A 16,023-nucleotide genomic window follows, 5' to 3' on the forward strand; every position below is an offset into this window, starting at 1 on the left:
AAGTCCATTTATTTCACAGGAAGGCACAGATATCAGGCACAGGCACAGGATCCGTGCGGGGGGAGGGGCGACTGTGTGTAAGCTATAAAATCAATTAGGACTTTTTTTTAAAAGAAAGAAAGTTGTCATTGACTTTTAAAAAATCATAAATTTTTAACTTAAGAAACGATTTCACCTTTGTTCGGATTGTTCCTCCTGAAGGAGAAGTCTTCGTTGACTATTTACATCACCGGAGTGCTCAACAGGAAGGATCACTAAACCTTTCAAAGCAGACAAAATGAATCCACTGTATTAAAAATACCAATCTCTAACAGCACCAATGAAAGCATCATGTGTCCTCCTGGGATGTAAACCTGTGACCTTAAAATTGCAGCCACCACCCAGCCCACCGAACTACCTCAAATGATTTGTTTTCCTAAGGAATGGGACACTGGACTCTATGAATATTATGGATTTTTGTAAAGTGCTATCTGTTTCACCTAGTACCATATCAAAGCGTGGAATAGGACATTTAGTCTAGAAAACAGTTGACATAAAAATGAAGCCATTGCTCTAGGCACACGTATTTTTATTGCTGGTGTTAGCCAATGCATATTGGGCCATATGTAGGTAATCCATTTTTACTGATTCTAAAATACCCAAATTTTACCGATTCGGTATTTCAAAATCGGTTAATGGGATGTAGATAATAATTCGGTAAATTTTACCAAATCGGTAAGATTCGGTATTTTTGAATCAGTATTTACCGATTCGGTAATTCCCATTCATTCCTATGGGCCTGGAGGCCCATAGGAATGAATGGGAAGCCATTCACTATTACTGATTCGATAAATACTGAATCGGTAATAGGGGGCACATATTCAAGGGTGGCAAGTTGTCACATTGACACCCTGTTGTACCCCTGAATCGTGCATGTGTGCACATGTGGCACACATACATGCCCTAAGGGCATGTATGTCTGCCACATGGCACTTTTGAAAAAGCACTAATTTGATTTTTTACAGGTTTTCGATATTTACCATCAACTTGTAGTTGGTGGTAAATAACGAATCCTGAACGCAAGAAGGCACTCACTTGAGTGCCTCCTAAATAGCTTTTTGGATTCAGTAATTACTGATTCCTTAAACTAAGAAATCGGTATTTTACCGAATCCTTAAGGAATCGGTAATTACCGAATCCTTAGACCTGCTTCCTACATCTGAAACCCTAAATACCAGTCGGTAACGGCCGAAATTCGGTAATTTCGGCCGCTACCGACCGGTATTGGGCGACCTACATCTGGCCCTTTGTTTTTACTTTATCATATGTACTGTATTGACTTATAGGGACTTTCATCCAGTCATCTTCTTTCATTGGTATGTTGTATAATTCACATTTTTCTTCCACCTGCTGCAGCCTACAGCATGGGGCAGTTGGGTTAGCCCACTTCAGTCACTGGCTATCATCACTGTGAGTGAAGGCATTCTACTGTTTTACAAGGCACACATCCACACACAAGGAAGTTCCCTTCTATGTCAAAGACATTGGTGGCCATGTGTGCTTTTAAGAGACCAACAAATATGTTTGCTTTTAGCCAATGCTTTTTATAATTTGCAAGGCCCAGCAGCTCACCCAACAATAATACATCTCAAAAACAAGCCTTGACAAAGCCCAAAGGCTGGCAGCCAATGACAGGCCAATTGGCTTTGCCAGTGCTTGTTTTAAATTGTTGCCTGCAGGTAGCTAACAGTTAAGATGGCTCTGAAAACATTATCTCAAGATGGTTGGCCACTAGCAAGTTCCAGAACTGAGCTCTTAGTGTATAGAATATCACCCTGATTTCTCGTTCTGCACGGCCAGCCAACTTCTCCTGGGGCATCTTCATGTAGAAGGTCCCACATTGAGTAAGTTACACCATTTGTCTCTTATGCTAGTAGGCCTAACCTTAAAATGAATAAAGGTCAGGTTTAAATTTTCAGCACAATAGCAGCATGCCTTATATTTGACTCACTTTCCATCTGAGCCATGCCCCGGACACACATCAATGAACTTAGATGCTCAGCCCCATGGGAAGAAGTCCCAGGGATTTACCTTGTATAGAAGTGAATGTTTACATAAACATTATGCACTATGATAGCCTTATAGCCCACCGTAGTGGGCTATACCGGTCATTAAAGCCCCACTCCAGTCCAAGCCGAAGGGGAGGACCTTTAACAAGTGAGTGGGACTTTAATGCCGGTATCGCCCAGCTTTGGAGGGCTATAAGGCTATTAGAACATTCCACCACTAAAGGGCAGAATATTCTAACAAATAAAACATTTATAAAACAATCCCCTCGGGCTCTGAGAGGCCTTTGTTCACAGCAACAACAACACTGGAATGTTGGTACTCCGGGCTTCTACCGGCCATTAACACCTTAGCTGCGGCGCAATTCCCTCCCCAGTGCTGCGCTGTCCATTCGAACTAGTGCTGAATGAACGTCCAATGGACGTGCGCAGTACTGGGGAGGTAGTGCTGCCGTTGGCCAACGCCCCGACGCAGCACTTAAGGGGTTATAAGCCTGGAGCAACTCTATTGTTTTCAATGGAGCTCTCAACATTCAAACGTTCTCATAAGGTTTATAATGTATACAGTGAGAACTGTAGCATCTTGTGCGCCTCCTGCCCAGGCTGAGTGTTCTGGAGCACGGAACATTGTCTGTGTAGACTGTCCCCTTTCCCAAATTCCACTAGAGTTTGTTCGAAGGGCCAGAGAAATCCTGGATGCGGAGCTGAAACACCAGCAGTTCCTTAGTGGGCCTTCTAAGTGGCTGAGCCTTATATGCAGCCTGTAACCACAAATAAACTCACTCTGTGTTCTTTCAAGCAATTTCACAGGGAGGAAGAGCATCAGACCTAGGGAAATGCAAGGGTGCCGTAGAGATCTGATAGGGACTATAAATAAGCAGCAGCAGTAGTTCCCTCTACCACTGATGGCCACAAAATCTACATGTCTTTTTTTCCTTTAGATTGCACTCCCCATATTGTATTTATTTACACTATTTAATCAGACGCCCTCCCCCTCCCAGGATTTTGCACCAGGGACCAAGCAACATTTGGGGTCCGAAACCCCATATTTTGCAGTATTTTTTACGGCAAGCAGATAATGTGCCTTTCACAAAAATACTGCAGGACACTCTGCCAAGACATATTCCGGGACCCCACAGCGTGTCCGGCAGCAGCGCGCCTCAGAAATGGAAGGCGCCTGAGGCCAAAAAGTGCAGATTTGATTTTGAAAAAAAATGCTCTCCCTGGCATCCAACAACATCCACTCCAAATGTGCAAAGGGTAGCAGGGTGAATGCAGGAGCGGGTATGTGGGAAGGTCGCAGGGGGGAACAGAAGTCACGCGTTACTCAGGTTACGAGGTACCAGATGTAAGTCCTCTATGAGAGGCAGGGGGAGGTAGGTGGCTTACGGGCACATGCGTCAAGGGGTAGAGGGGAGGCATAGGAGAGGGCCCACCCGCATTCACATCTTCAGGGCAGATGTATGTCAGTGCAACGCGATCTTTTAGATCGCGGTACTTTACAACACGGTTATTACAATGCAAGTCGTTACAACGATGTGCGTTGGAGGGCGCGGATTAAGGAATATTATAATTTTATATTCCAACACCAGTCCACGTAACAGTAGGGAAGGTGTTGGAATATAAAATTACAATATTCCTTAACCAACAGCGCCATCCAGCGCAAGTCGTAGTAACGACTTGCATAGTAATTATGGCAGCATGGTAAAGGTTGTGCGTTGCAAACACTGCGTTGTAAACAACGTTTACCCTTCAGTGCAGATGGTTGAACAAAAATGGCTGCCGTGACCCGGAAGTAAACAGGGCCTTTGCTTTGTGCTTTCAGACCAGTGTAACAATTGAGATCAGATACCAAACCATGGATGGCACGGTGGGGGCCTGGAACGACGGGGAGTTCCTGGAGAGCCCCATGCAGCGGTCAGACATGGAGGGCGGATACCTCTTCGAGACAGACAGCCTGCTCTCCGGGCACAGCCAGGGCTCGGCCGTCTCACCCGGAAGATCTCACCAAAGCCTACAGTCTGCAGAAAAAAACTTCCGGAGGTAAATATTCATTGTTATTCATGAAAAGCAAATGTGGTGGCATCCAAATATTATTTCTAAGGAACTAAGGTGACATTGTTTTACTTCCGCCTGTCATCAGACACTTGAAGCCTTTATCTGCTGTCTATGTATGATCTATTCTTTGCTGTCAGAATGATGACAACCTCCAATGTAACGTATGTATTTTATTGCATATTCTTTCTTGTACTGTTTCTATTTTCTTCAATAAACTTCAAACTTAAAAAAGAATGATGACAACCTGAAGACGTCACTGAGAGGCCTGTAAAACCATGTTTAAGCTTTGGGGGGGGGGGGGGTCTGTGTATTGAAGACTTCTCTTTCTCCAAAACCTCCCACACACCCCTTGTGCAACGTCACAAGGAGGCTGGTAATTCTGGATCCTACAAGAAATCCGGTTGCCTCAAGGTCATGAATTCTGAGTACCGTTGAGCCCCGCGCGCTCTTGCAAATTTACCTTCTTGAATTTTGCCAGGTCTCACCTTCCAAATTTTACCAGATGAAAAACGTGCAGAATATGGGGCAGAAAGCAGCGCCTTCCAGATGTAATACCTCACTCTCCATAAGGAAACTCCGAACAGGAGTTATTTGCTGCACCCAAAGCTCCTCAGGGTTTCGGTATCCACTGGGTGCAGTAAATACCTGTCCTGCCTCAGGCCCACTTGGAGTCAGGGCTTTTCTGAGGTGCTGGGGAAGTCAGCAGATGTTTTAGTTGGACTCTGCCTATGGCTTCTAGTTGCGTGGAGGTAAATTAACCAAAATACAAGAGAGCCGAAGGGACAGCATCATCCATTTGGTTCCCGTTTAAAATGACCTCCAATCCCAACTTTACTCCCTCAACTCACTGCTGCTGAGGGGCTAAGGAAAGAACCAGGGGGCATATTACCTAGAAGTGCGTTAGAAAACGCACAACGCACATTCCCATATCGCCGGCTATCGCCGGATTTTTTCGCCGTGATAGCGCACAATTATCAATGCGCATCACGTAGGCAAAATTAAATCCGGCGATAGTCGGCGATATGGCACATTAGCGCATGAAAACAAACGTTGTTTTCATGCGCTAATGTGTGCATTGATAATATGGGGGATGGAATCAGCGTTATGATCCACACCCCCATGTTATCAATGTCCTAACACCTGGTCAGAGCAGGCGTTGGGAGACCTGCGATAAACAAATTTATCGCAGGTCTGCCTCTCCCAACGCCTGCCTTGGTAATAGGGTGTTCCCATCTCCAACCACATTTTACATGTGGTTGGACGTGGGAACGCCCACTTTGCATGTCATTAGGGATGTTTGTCACCGATATGCAAAGTGGGCTTGAGCCAGGCGTTAAAATGCCCTTGTGGATAGGGCTCTAGAAGTATCGCCGCTTTCTCTGCACAATTTGCCGAAAAAGCGGCGATACTTCCCCTTGCTAATATGCCCCCAGGGGTGTAAACTGAAGAAGGTAAATATACGGCTCAGAAAGCCAGACTTACTTTTTCGCAGCCACTGCCTTCATGATCTCCAGGCCTGTGGGGTAGCCAGGAAGGTGCCGGGGATATGCCAGGGTAAGTCAGAGGAACGCGCTGGCATCCCTTTCCACCTCCAGCTGACGTTCATATATATCTGCACCCTACAAAGCTCAAAGCAATCGCATAAAAGACTGCCTCCTTCACTTACGGACAGATGTGAAGCCAACGCGCCCAGCTGATGTATGTTGGCCGTTACTTTGCTCCTAAGCGTTGTAAGTTATTAGGAATCACATTACATTTCACATAATTACACCAATACCTGCACAAGCTTCTCCACAGCAGGAAGGATTTGATAAAGTTTTAGGGTGATACTGACACTTCACAAAAAACAATATATATATATATTAGGTAAGGACCTTGAAGACCTCTAGAGCTAGGCTGAATGGGTCTCTGTAAATACTCATGCTATATTATTGTTATGTTATTGTCACCTACTAGATATGAAGTACTGTGAGTACTGAGGCATGCACAGCCCCACACAACCACAATGATACTGCATGGATGGTGTGAAAGCTAGCACACCACTGATTGTAAGATGAGTGCACATCAAGCTTAATTTGAAGGGGAAAAGAGTAAGTGCCAGGGTCCCTCTCAGGAGGCAACTGAAGGCTGTACCACTTCTTACCTCTGCAGCGATGCCAATAACACTGTCAACACAACTACGAACTTGATAATACAAACAATTTCAATGCTATAAGAATGGCTGGGAATAGTTGAATTATCATTTTTAATGTGTATTGAATGAATAAACACTGTTTTTGTACTCATCTCAAAATTAGACAGACAGCGCCACCATGTGGTGGACAGTCATTAGTGCTAGTGGTGAGAATTGAGGGGGGTGATTACAATGGCGGGCGGATCACCACCGCCAGCACCTCATCCACATTATCATGGCGGAGGGGGTGTACCGTGGTACGCTTTTCTGCCGTTCGGCGGCTGGGCAGAGCTGGGGCATAATATGGCACCCATATTATGATGCCTGGTGTGAATGGCCTTTCCATGGTGGCGGTGCCGCCATGGAAAGGCTGGTGGGGATGTGCTTTGGGGGCCTATTGTGGGCCCCTGGGAGTTTGGTGGGGGTGGGGGGCTGCACTTAGGGGGTACCTTTGATACCCCCCTTCATTGCCATGCACAAGGTGGCAATGCACAACATGCCTCTTTGGCTCTTTGGCTTACAGCAGCACCCGCCGCTATGTCAAAGATGTTGATTGTGACTGCCAGGGTGGCACTCGCATCCTAATTGGCGGTGCAGGGCCGCAGCACTGCTGGCGGCCGGTCTTAGCACCATTAGGTTGGCAAGCGGACTAAAGTCCGCCCACCATCCTAATGGGGCCCTAAGTGCTGGTGCTGAGCACTGGAAACCACTTTTCAAATTAAGCACTGGTGCATGCTCGGGGGACTGGCGAAGACTCAAGGGTCCAAGCCTTGGAAGGGGTTCACATTCAGAGAATTACCCAATTGGCACACGGCTGAATGCTGTGTTGGTTAGTGAGGATCATGAAAGCACCCGCATGAAGGAAGAACGTTTGTGAATCGTGAGATGCGCAAGGTGGCTTGTCCACGAACACAAAAAAGGAGATTTTAGTAAGGATAAATTAATATGAATGGCATTGGATGTGAGTGGCACAGGTCAGGTAGAATGGTGAATCCTGGGGGTTATACCTCTATGATTACAAATTATTGTAATGGGAATGTGGGCATAACTGATGCACATATAACTGGGGTACCAAACAGTGTGGGCACAAATCACCACTTTTGTTTGGAGTGAAACTCCTGGACATCACTGTTCCATTAGTGGCAAACACAATAATGCAAACATGCCATTGTGTGTATGATAGGTGCACAAATCCAGCAACACAGTCCACCATTGCCCCCTCCCTTCTTTCCCTTCTCTTCCCTTCCCTTCCCACACAAGCCCTCATCATCAGGAATTGTGTACGGATTTTCAGTGGTGCAGGCAAAATATCATTTTGCCTGGTGGAGTGCTCCCCATTTAGTGAAAATGTTGGCTTTTTCATTGTAATATGGCATACCCACTAGGCGACTTCCTAAGCCTGCTGCCTTTTCTCACTTTTTCAAATGCCGACCTTGCTCACCACTCTGTTTCCCTCCCAGACTTTGCCCTTTTCCCTCTCTCCCGATGGCATCCCATCCACTCCATGTCTTTTTTAGCCTTTCAATCCCTGTGCCATTCCCTTCCTCTCCATGCTCTAAGTCACTGTGCCCTCCACGTCATCTTTAATATCACTTATTATCTTCCCTCCCTCTCTCCACTCACTGCAACCCTCTGAATCTCTTCCCAAGAGTGGAGAATGAGCATTGGCTTAACAAAGGACCCGACCACGTTTGCACTGTCTCCAGCACCGGTTTGATTACCCCTCTTGGAATCCCAAGGTGCTAGTTCATCTGTAAGATAACATTTCTGAGATCTAATCACTAAATATTGCAGTTTATGTCATGCTCTGGAAGCTGGGAGAGCGACACTAGGGGTGTCCAACATAGGTCCAGGAGGGGCGGATCCATGCCACATTTTCAGAACAACCACTAAATCTGTAAATTAGCTGACATTTGGAATCATTGCATGTACGTTTTATCTTATGTGGCTATGCCAAATCGCTGCCATGCACCAATGCCTTCCTGGACCAATGATGGACACTCCTGATCAATGCTGATGATCTGTATTGTTCTGAAAGTGTAGCAGTTAACTATCCAGGAAGAAGTCAGTTCAAAACACGAACTGCTAATTAGATTCCCAGAAAACACAGCCACTTTCCTGGTTTTAATCAAGTGAGGCAGTGTAAAAAAAGCAAAATCATAAACCTGAAATCGCTTCCAGATAAATGTGTTGCATCTTCTAGACCTATTAATAACCAGGCAGAAAATGCTGAACAATCTAAGATTCACTTTACATGGTTGATGCGTCCAAATGTGGCACCTGGGTTTTGTAGGAACATTAGGAATATCCTATGCAGGGTTGTTCTGATTGAGCGTTTGGGGAAGAACATTGACTGCAACAGCCACGAGTTTCAATCCCCTCCTTCCTGTTCTCCACTTGATCCCTGCAAACATTTTAAAGATTGGTAAAAAGTTCATCTCAGTGGATTTTGGTCCAGAATTACTGTCCTGTACCAATTCCTATGCACAGACCAACTGAGAAGGTTTCCATCCATTGCTTGTGTTCTGTGCACAGCAGTGCACGTGCAATGGGTGGGTTTTGTTTGGAGGTGCGCGATAAATCCGGCTCAGCCAGCGGAGTTGGCTGCATTTTTGCTCAGTCCGCATTACACATGTATTGCGGTGTTGCGGCCGAATGACACTAACCCCTGCCTGGCGGAATGTTTTTTCGCATGCGCCTCACCAACGGTAAGTTGGCGAGTGAGAATTGGCATCCATTAGCGCACTTTTCGGGTGTTAGGAGGGCACCTGGCAAGATTTTTCCAACGCGGGTAGGCTGTCACGACCATTCGTGGTGAGAAAGCTGCTGCTCGAGTGTAAAATCGAATCAATTGGCAGCAAAACCAACTCGAGTAGCCACGCCCCCTGGTGCACCGTGCTGTGCCCTTCAAACTGATTTTTCAGCAGGAAGAAGCTCCCAGCACAAAAAATCAGTGCGAGTAGCATGACGTGCCGATTTCACCCAGAATCTTGCTGAGTTTTCATATTGTTGCGCGGAATTCCGCGAAGTGAAACTCCGGGAGTTCTGCCCACACCTAGTTTTGTTAGAAAGAATAACACATTTCCCCGTTAGCCCCTTATAGCTGTCTTGGAAAAGTGTTGCCCTTTTGACTTAAAGTGGCACAAAGTTGGTGCAACCCAGTTTTTCGTTCTGTGACAAGCTCACCTTTCCAGTGCACAACACCTTTTGCACTGGATAGCAAAGAGCGCGCACCGCTTTGCGTTACTTTGTATCGCTTTGCGCCATACCTGTAGCAAAGCAAATCCTTGGTAACTCTAAACCTTAGTGTCTCCTTTGAGTTGTGCCACTCCTTGCCTAAGCTCACAATAGTAGCTTGCTTTAGGGTGCACAAAAACTCCAAGGGGCGGAGTTTGCTTTGTGAATCTCCCAAACGATTGCGTCTGATTTATTTAACATTAACCTGCCACCAGAGGGATGGAAACGACTAGTCACTCCTAATTGACAATACTATTCAAATGGGAGCAAACATCATTTGCACTGTTTTTACCACACCGCCAAACACGGATTGACTGATTCTAGCAGGAACTCAGCAGAAGGGCGATGCATAAGCACTACTCCCCCTTTCTTCACTGCACCATGCATGCACACCTCCGTGTGAACTCAAAGCCTTCTAGGCACATCCATGCCTCCATGGGATGCTGATAGTGCTTCTGCCTCTGGGGCAGGACCATGTCTGAGCCTATCAGCATCTCCTTGTGCTGCAGCCATTCCATCTCAGAGTCCCCTGTGGTCTGCCTGCACGCAGCGTTCATTTGGGGGCCATTGAAAGCCGGAGTAGATCCCTCTTAGCACTTGCTCAGCATATTAACTTAGTGGAAAGCACTGCTCTCATGAACCTGCTCCCTTGAGCGGCTCCCACACTGATGCTCTTAAGTTGGAAAATAAATATCTTAAGATGCTGCGGCTCCAGTGCGCACAGACCTTGCTGTGGTTTCTGAATAACTCTTTCGATGTATCCTGAACAGCACGGATGCGCTGTCAGCGAAATCTGTTGCTAATATTAAAAAAGCTGAAAAAACGGGCTTAGAGCCCACCAATTGCTTACCAATGCTTACCATTGGTTAGCTTCCGCATCACTATCGTTTCCTTGATTCTTATTGCTCACGCCTCCTGCTTCCTCAAAGCTGCTCACCTCGTCCTGCTTTCTTCCAGGGGCTTCTGTCCCTGGCATGGAGCATGGACCAATCACAGCTTCCTGTTTGCAGCCAGTGTCCTTTCACTACTCCAAATACTTTTTTTCTCACTTTTCGTCATGCACGCTAGATGAATGCAGGCAATGTACAGTCTCCTCACCTCCTCCCACTGTCTGTCGCTGCTTCTCCCTCCACCTGCCCTGCAGCTCTCTTGTATTGTTTCTCCTGTGCCCTCCTACTGCTTTCAGTTGCTGCTCCCTTCTCCCACCACCTCCTTGGTGTGGCTCCCCCCCCACCTGCTCTCCCTTGTTTCTATTTCCTCCCTCCTCCCAACCCCCCAGCGCTTTTTTAGACCTTTATCTTGCACACCAGGGCGGGCCATGTCATAGCACTTTTTTCCTTTACTTTGAGCCATTTTGCACATTCATCCCACGCTGCTGTGCAACCTGTCTTACAAAAACTTTGAGAAAGCCACTAAATCTTGCTAAGGCCAAACCTCTTGCCTTTGCCAACCCTTGTTTTTGAAGCACTTGTGCCTCCCGAGTCTCTTCCGGTAGAGTAGACAAAGGGGGAGGGTGGGTCTAATGTGGGACCAGTAAGGCCAGACCCATGCCGCATTTTCAGGATAACCAGTCATTCTGTACATGGGCTCTGTTTAGATTAATAGCTGGCAACTTTATCGGATGTGGAGATCCTGAATATCTTCCTTGGACCCAGGCCGTCCTTGCCCTATGTTGGACACCCCTGGTTTCAGGGGATGCTCAGTTGCAGCGTGTGCTGATAGGTATCATTGGTTTAATGGCACTGATCCTTGTCCCTTAGTTGAATATGCTTAAGCTGCAGCCTGGTTTGATCTGTGGATTGCACAGATGGAAGGATGTGCACACTTCGAAATCATCACAATAATTGCATAGTACACACTTCCATTATCATCTCCTAAACGTGCCTGGGCGGTGAACTACACTCCGTTTCGCGTGAGTTTGCAAAGCTTGCTGCACTCCCCACTCCACGGAGCTCGCGGAGTGCAGAAAACCCGAGCGGCTGAAATACCAGCACAAACTGCAGTTCGCATTACACTCCGCCACTCGTGGAACTTCGCAGAGTTTATTGTAACTTTGCCGAGTTCCGCGTAGCAAGACTCAGCGAACTACGCCCAGGCTTTCAAAATCTCCCCTTCTGTGTAGTGTTAGTCCACCCTCTCCTGCCTAAAATTCCCTGCAAGACTGTCACTCTTACCACCCTCTGTATTGCAACTCCTTCTCCTCTCCAACCACTACCGTGGCTTCCTTTGCCTTCCTCTCCTACAGCTTCACCCAGCTCCCAGCAACCGAGCTCTCACCTCACTCTACAGTCTGTAGTAGTGACTCCACCCTTCAAGCTCTGGGTGGCTTGCTCTGCATTGTCCCTAGGTCTCAACATCCCACCATGTAAAGCTACGTCAGAACTTTCATCCCTTCTGCCCAGCCTTGCACAGGGGTCCATGACTACTCTCACACAAAGGTCAGCTTTCCCTCTCCCTAAGAGCACGCAGCAGCCCTGCCCTCTAGCCCGGTTCTCCCTAGCACAGGTACCTCACCGATTTTGCCATTTCCCAGTGATGTGGCTGCCCCCAGCCTCCTGAGTTCCCTGTAGCAGGACTCTCCCCTCTTACAGCTCCTGGTGTTACAGCCCGCCATCTTGTGCTTTTGACTCACAGTAACAGACTCCTCCCCTTTCTCCATAATGCGGCCAGTGCCATCCAGTCCACTCTCACCCACAGCTCCCAGCAGCCTCCCGGCAGGAGCAGCAGGAGAACTCCTCCCCCGGATCCCCCATCTCTTGCCCCCTCTCCATGTACTGAAGGGTACAAGCCCCCTATTGTAGAAGACTTCCCGTGCCCCTTTGGCATGCTACCAGCATGGAGTAGAGATGGGTTTTGCCTGAAGGCTGCCGGGTGATGTTGGTTCCAACCTGTGCAGCAGTCAAGGCTCTTTCCTGCCCCACAGCGGACTTTGCTGCTGCTCAGTCCCCCAAAGTGCAGCCCACCCTGGCTGGCAAAGTCCACTGCCCACGCAGGCCTTACAAAGAGGCTTCGTACTGTTAGAGCCAGGTCTTTAAGTGGGCCGGGTCTCACCGGGTCTGAGCACCGGCAGTTTTTTAAAGGGGGCCTCGAAACAGGTCTCTCTTTGGCTTTGTTTTGTACCCTGGCACAGGCGATCCATTTTTCCCCGGACTGCAGTAGGCACATCGATGTGCGCTGCTCACACTGCCCACGTCTCACTAGTGGAAAAGGTACGGCATGACGTCATGCCAGGTGAGCGTTGCAGGGGAAGGGAAATCATTTAAAGAGTCATTTTCTCTCTGGATTTCCCTTCTCTTTTGAAACTCAGGAGCAGCAACATTGTCGTGGAGTCACGAGGGCTTTAACTGGAAGCGTCTTCAATATTCTATAAAGCCACAGTTGCTGCTTATTTATCTTATGCAAACTAAGAACCATTGACAAAGCCAATAGTCCTGACTTGTTGTAGGTATGATGTTACTTGTTTCACAAATATCCTGGTGCAATGACAGAAACAGAAAAATACAAGTTGGGCTGCACACTTTGCTCAGCACAGATTTTTAGCTTATGTGATTTAAGCTACGCCCCTTCTAGAGACCCCTGCGCCCCCCCCAGTTTTTTTACCCCACTTAAAGCCCTGGTTAGAGATGTTGGCATAGGGGCAGACACTACAACCTCAACCTCTAATGGCGAACATAGGACTCTGCAGAAGGCATGTTGAGAAGCAGTCCACAAAGTGTCGTCATCGGCATAGTACTGGCTTGTGAGAAGGTGGTCGCGCCAGAGGTGGATGGGGCGTCAGTCCAGTCCCTACTTAGAGGAAAGCCGAAGGCAGCAAGTAGTAGGAGAGTGACAGTAGGGGCTGCTTGCACCCATCTGTCGCTACCACACTAAAGATGCAGATCCTTGAACACGATGATCACTTGCTCTGAGTTTATTGTAAAGTTTGCACGCTCTGGCCGCCATTTTCTCCCACTGCGCGCCATAATCGGCATCTGAATGGAGACAGCTTCAACAGCGAGCAATTCAATTACATAAGACCATTAGATGCCGTCTCCACGGCCCCTCTGGCAACTAATGTAATTCCTGGAACTGCGACGTGCCCCTACAGCGATCCTCCATTTTCTCACTTTGACTATCCTTCTGAATAGACATCCTGCGCTCTGACAGCGGGCTTCTATTTCCAGATCATTAATTGTGTTTCTGCAGACTCTATCCGAGCAATGATTGCGAACCACTATGGCAATTTCATTCGACGCGGATTGCGCGCTTGCGGTAAATCTCTGCGGCTCACTTACACGTGTGCATTGAATCTCTTCCTACAACACACCAACCGCACTATAACAAAGGACAAGGATAACAAAGGTTTCAGAAGGTACAAGTAACCTCGGTCATATGTAAATTACACCTATACATGTGTGTAATCTGTTTGCTTGATTTCTGTAGATGAAGTATAGAGGGTGTACGTCTAGTAGCGTGCTGGCAGACTCGTTGTCGAGAGTAAGGCTTGAGGTATGATTGCCGACGCACTGTTGTAGGCACTAAGGGCCTTATTACGACCTTTGCGGATGGGATACTTCGACATAAACATGACGAATATCCCATCCGCCGTCTTATGAGTTCCATAGAATATAATGGAATTGTAATTTGGCGGACAGGAAATCCATCACTTTTGTGACAGAGTCACCATGCCTGCCAAGATGGCAGTCAGGCCCTATGGCTTGCGATAGGTTGCTCACTGTTGTAAAGAGTAAGCCCGGGTGGAGTTGGCGTAGTTCCTCTACGCGGAGTTCCAGAGTTGGGAAAACTCTGAGGAACTCTGCTCCGCTCCCCTCCACCCTCCCTAATTTAATTATAACAAAGAAGCAACTTCAGTGAGTTCACATTGATTTGTGCACGAGGTAAAGATGCCATGGAAGAGAAAGACGCAAAGAGCGGTAGGCAGAAGTCGTCAATGTTTTTCGTGAAAGCACGAAGAGATTGGGTCAGTGGTCTTTCCTCTCTGGGACTTTTAACACCTGGTTCTTTTCAGGGTCGTAGGCAACAGATGGTTTAGAAAAGGGACTGATGCTTTTATATTGGCTACGCGGACACCTTGAATCCAAAACCTGGAAATAAAATGATTTCTTAATTCAAGTTTTCTTTTGGGGTGGTTACAAAAAGTCTGAAAAAAGCTGGATGTGTTTGAATCAAGGCTCGTAGGTGTCCCCTGGGCAATGCCACCAAGTCCCAATGTCATCAGTGTTACCTGTTCAGGTGGGAATGATGCTGGTGTCGACGTGGTTCTTTTCATTATTGTGGAAAATAACTCAGGGCTGCTTGGAGATCTTCAGATGCTTTCCCTCAGAGACTCTCGGCCAGCATCTTCTTACCCTTGGGATCACCACAGCTACCAAGCACTGCTTTACATGGCTTCCAGGCACCTCCTCTCAGCAAACAGGTTAGAACTGCAGCTCGAGGTAGGAGCTATGTGCTGTTGATCAGTCGCAGGGTAAATAGAATCTACAGAAGAGCTTCTTAACTCTGAATAGGACTCTTTGGCATGGCGTGACTCACTGCTGTTGGTGTAGCTATCCAAAGCAAACACAAGGAGATGATAGACGGAGCACTGAAACTTTACAGACCCTCACCCCCAGTCCCAGATCTGCGTTGAATCCATCACCGTTCTTTAGCTCACTCAGCCACCCCAGTTCAGACACAGCTATATGCAGTCTGACCCTGTGCCTCAAGGGAACCGTCCAGCCCGATCTGCCAAGCTATGTTCTCCCTGGACCGGAAACAAGCATCCTCGGACCAGTTTCTGGGTAACAGCTCTCAACAGCCAGGCTAGCTTGAATCCAGTTGCAAAGTGAGCAAGGGACCCACGTCTGGGCGTACCCTGCCAACTTTGGGCGAACAAAACAAACACAAGGAGATGATGGACAGAGCACCGAAACTTTTCAGACATTCACCCCCAGTCACAGATCTGGGTTCAATCCATCATTGTTCTTTAGCTCACTTTGCCACCCCAGTTCAGACACAGTTGTATGCAAATTTGTCTTGACCCTATGCCTCATTGGAACAGTCCAGCCTAAACTGCCAAGCCATGTCTTCCCTGAACCGGAAACAAGCATCCTGGGACCGGTTTTGAGCTAACAGCCCTCATCAGCTAGGCAAGCTTGAATCCAGTGGCAAAGTGAGCAAGGGACCCACATCTGGGCATACCCTGCCATCTTAGGGTGAACAAAGCAAACACGAGGAGATGATGGACGGAGCGCTGAAACTTTTCAGACACTCCCCCCCAGTCCCAGATCTGGGTTGAATCCATCATCATTCTTTAGCTCACTCCGCCACCCCAGTTCAGACCCAGCCATATGCAAATCAGTCTGACCCTGTGCCTAATGGGAACAGTCCAGCCCGAACTGCCAAGCTATGTCTTCCCTGGACCGGAAACAAGCATCCTGGGACCGGTTTCGGGCTAACAGTGTAGCTGTCCAGCCAGCTTTGTATCCTATCAAAGGGTTTCCCTGACTTGGACCACCCTCTTTCACTAAG

The 16,023-nt window shown here is 47.6% G+C and overlaps 1 protein-coding gene across 1 annotated transcript in view; it reads left to right on the top strand.

The window, feature by feature from the left end:
- OTOF (otoferlin) overlaps positions 1-16,023 on the top strand; it is a 784,068-nt gene that overhangs the window by 249,020 nt on the left and 519,025 nt on the right. The window contains exon 3 of the mRNA XM_086928061.1: positions 3,871-4,088. Coding sequence (XP_086784187.1) covers positions 3,871-4,088 — 218 coding nt within the window. The remainder of the gene's footprint in view (positions 1-3,870; positions 4,089-16,023) is intronic.

Source organism: Lissotriton vulgaris, chromosome 6, assembly GCF_964263255.1.
Source record: "Lissotriton vulgaris chromosome 6, aLisVul1.2, whole genome shotgun sequence".
Taxonomy (NCBI): domain Eukaryota; kingdom Metazoa; phylum Chordata; class Amphibia; order Caudata; family Salamandridae; genus Lissotriton; species Lissotriton vulgaris.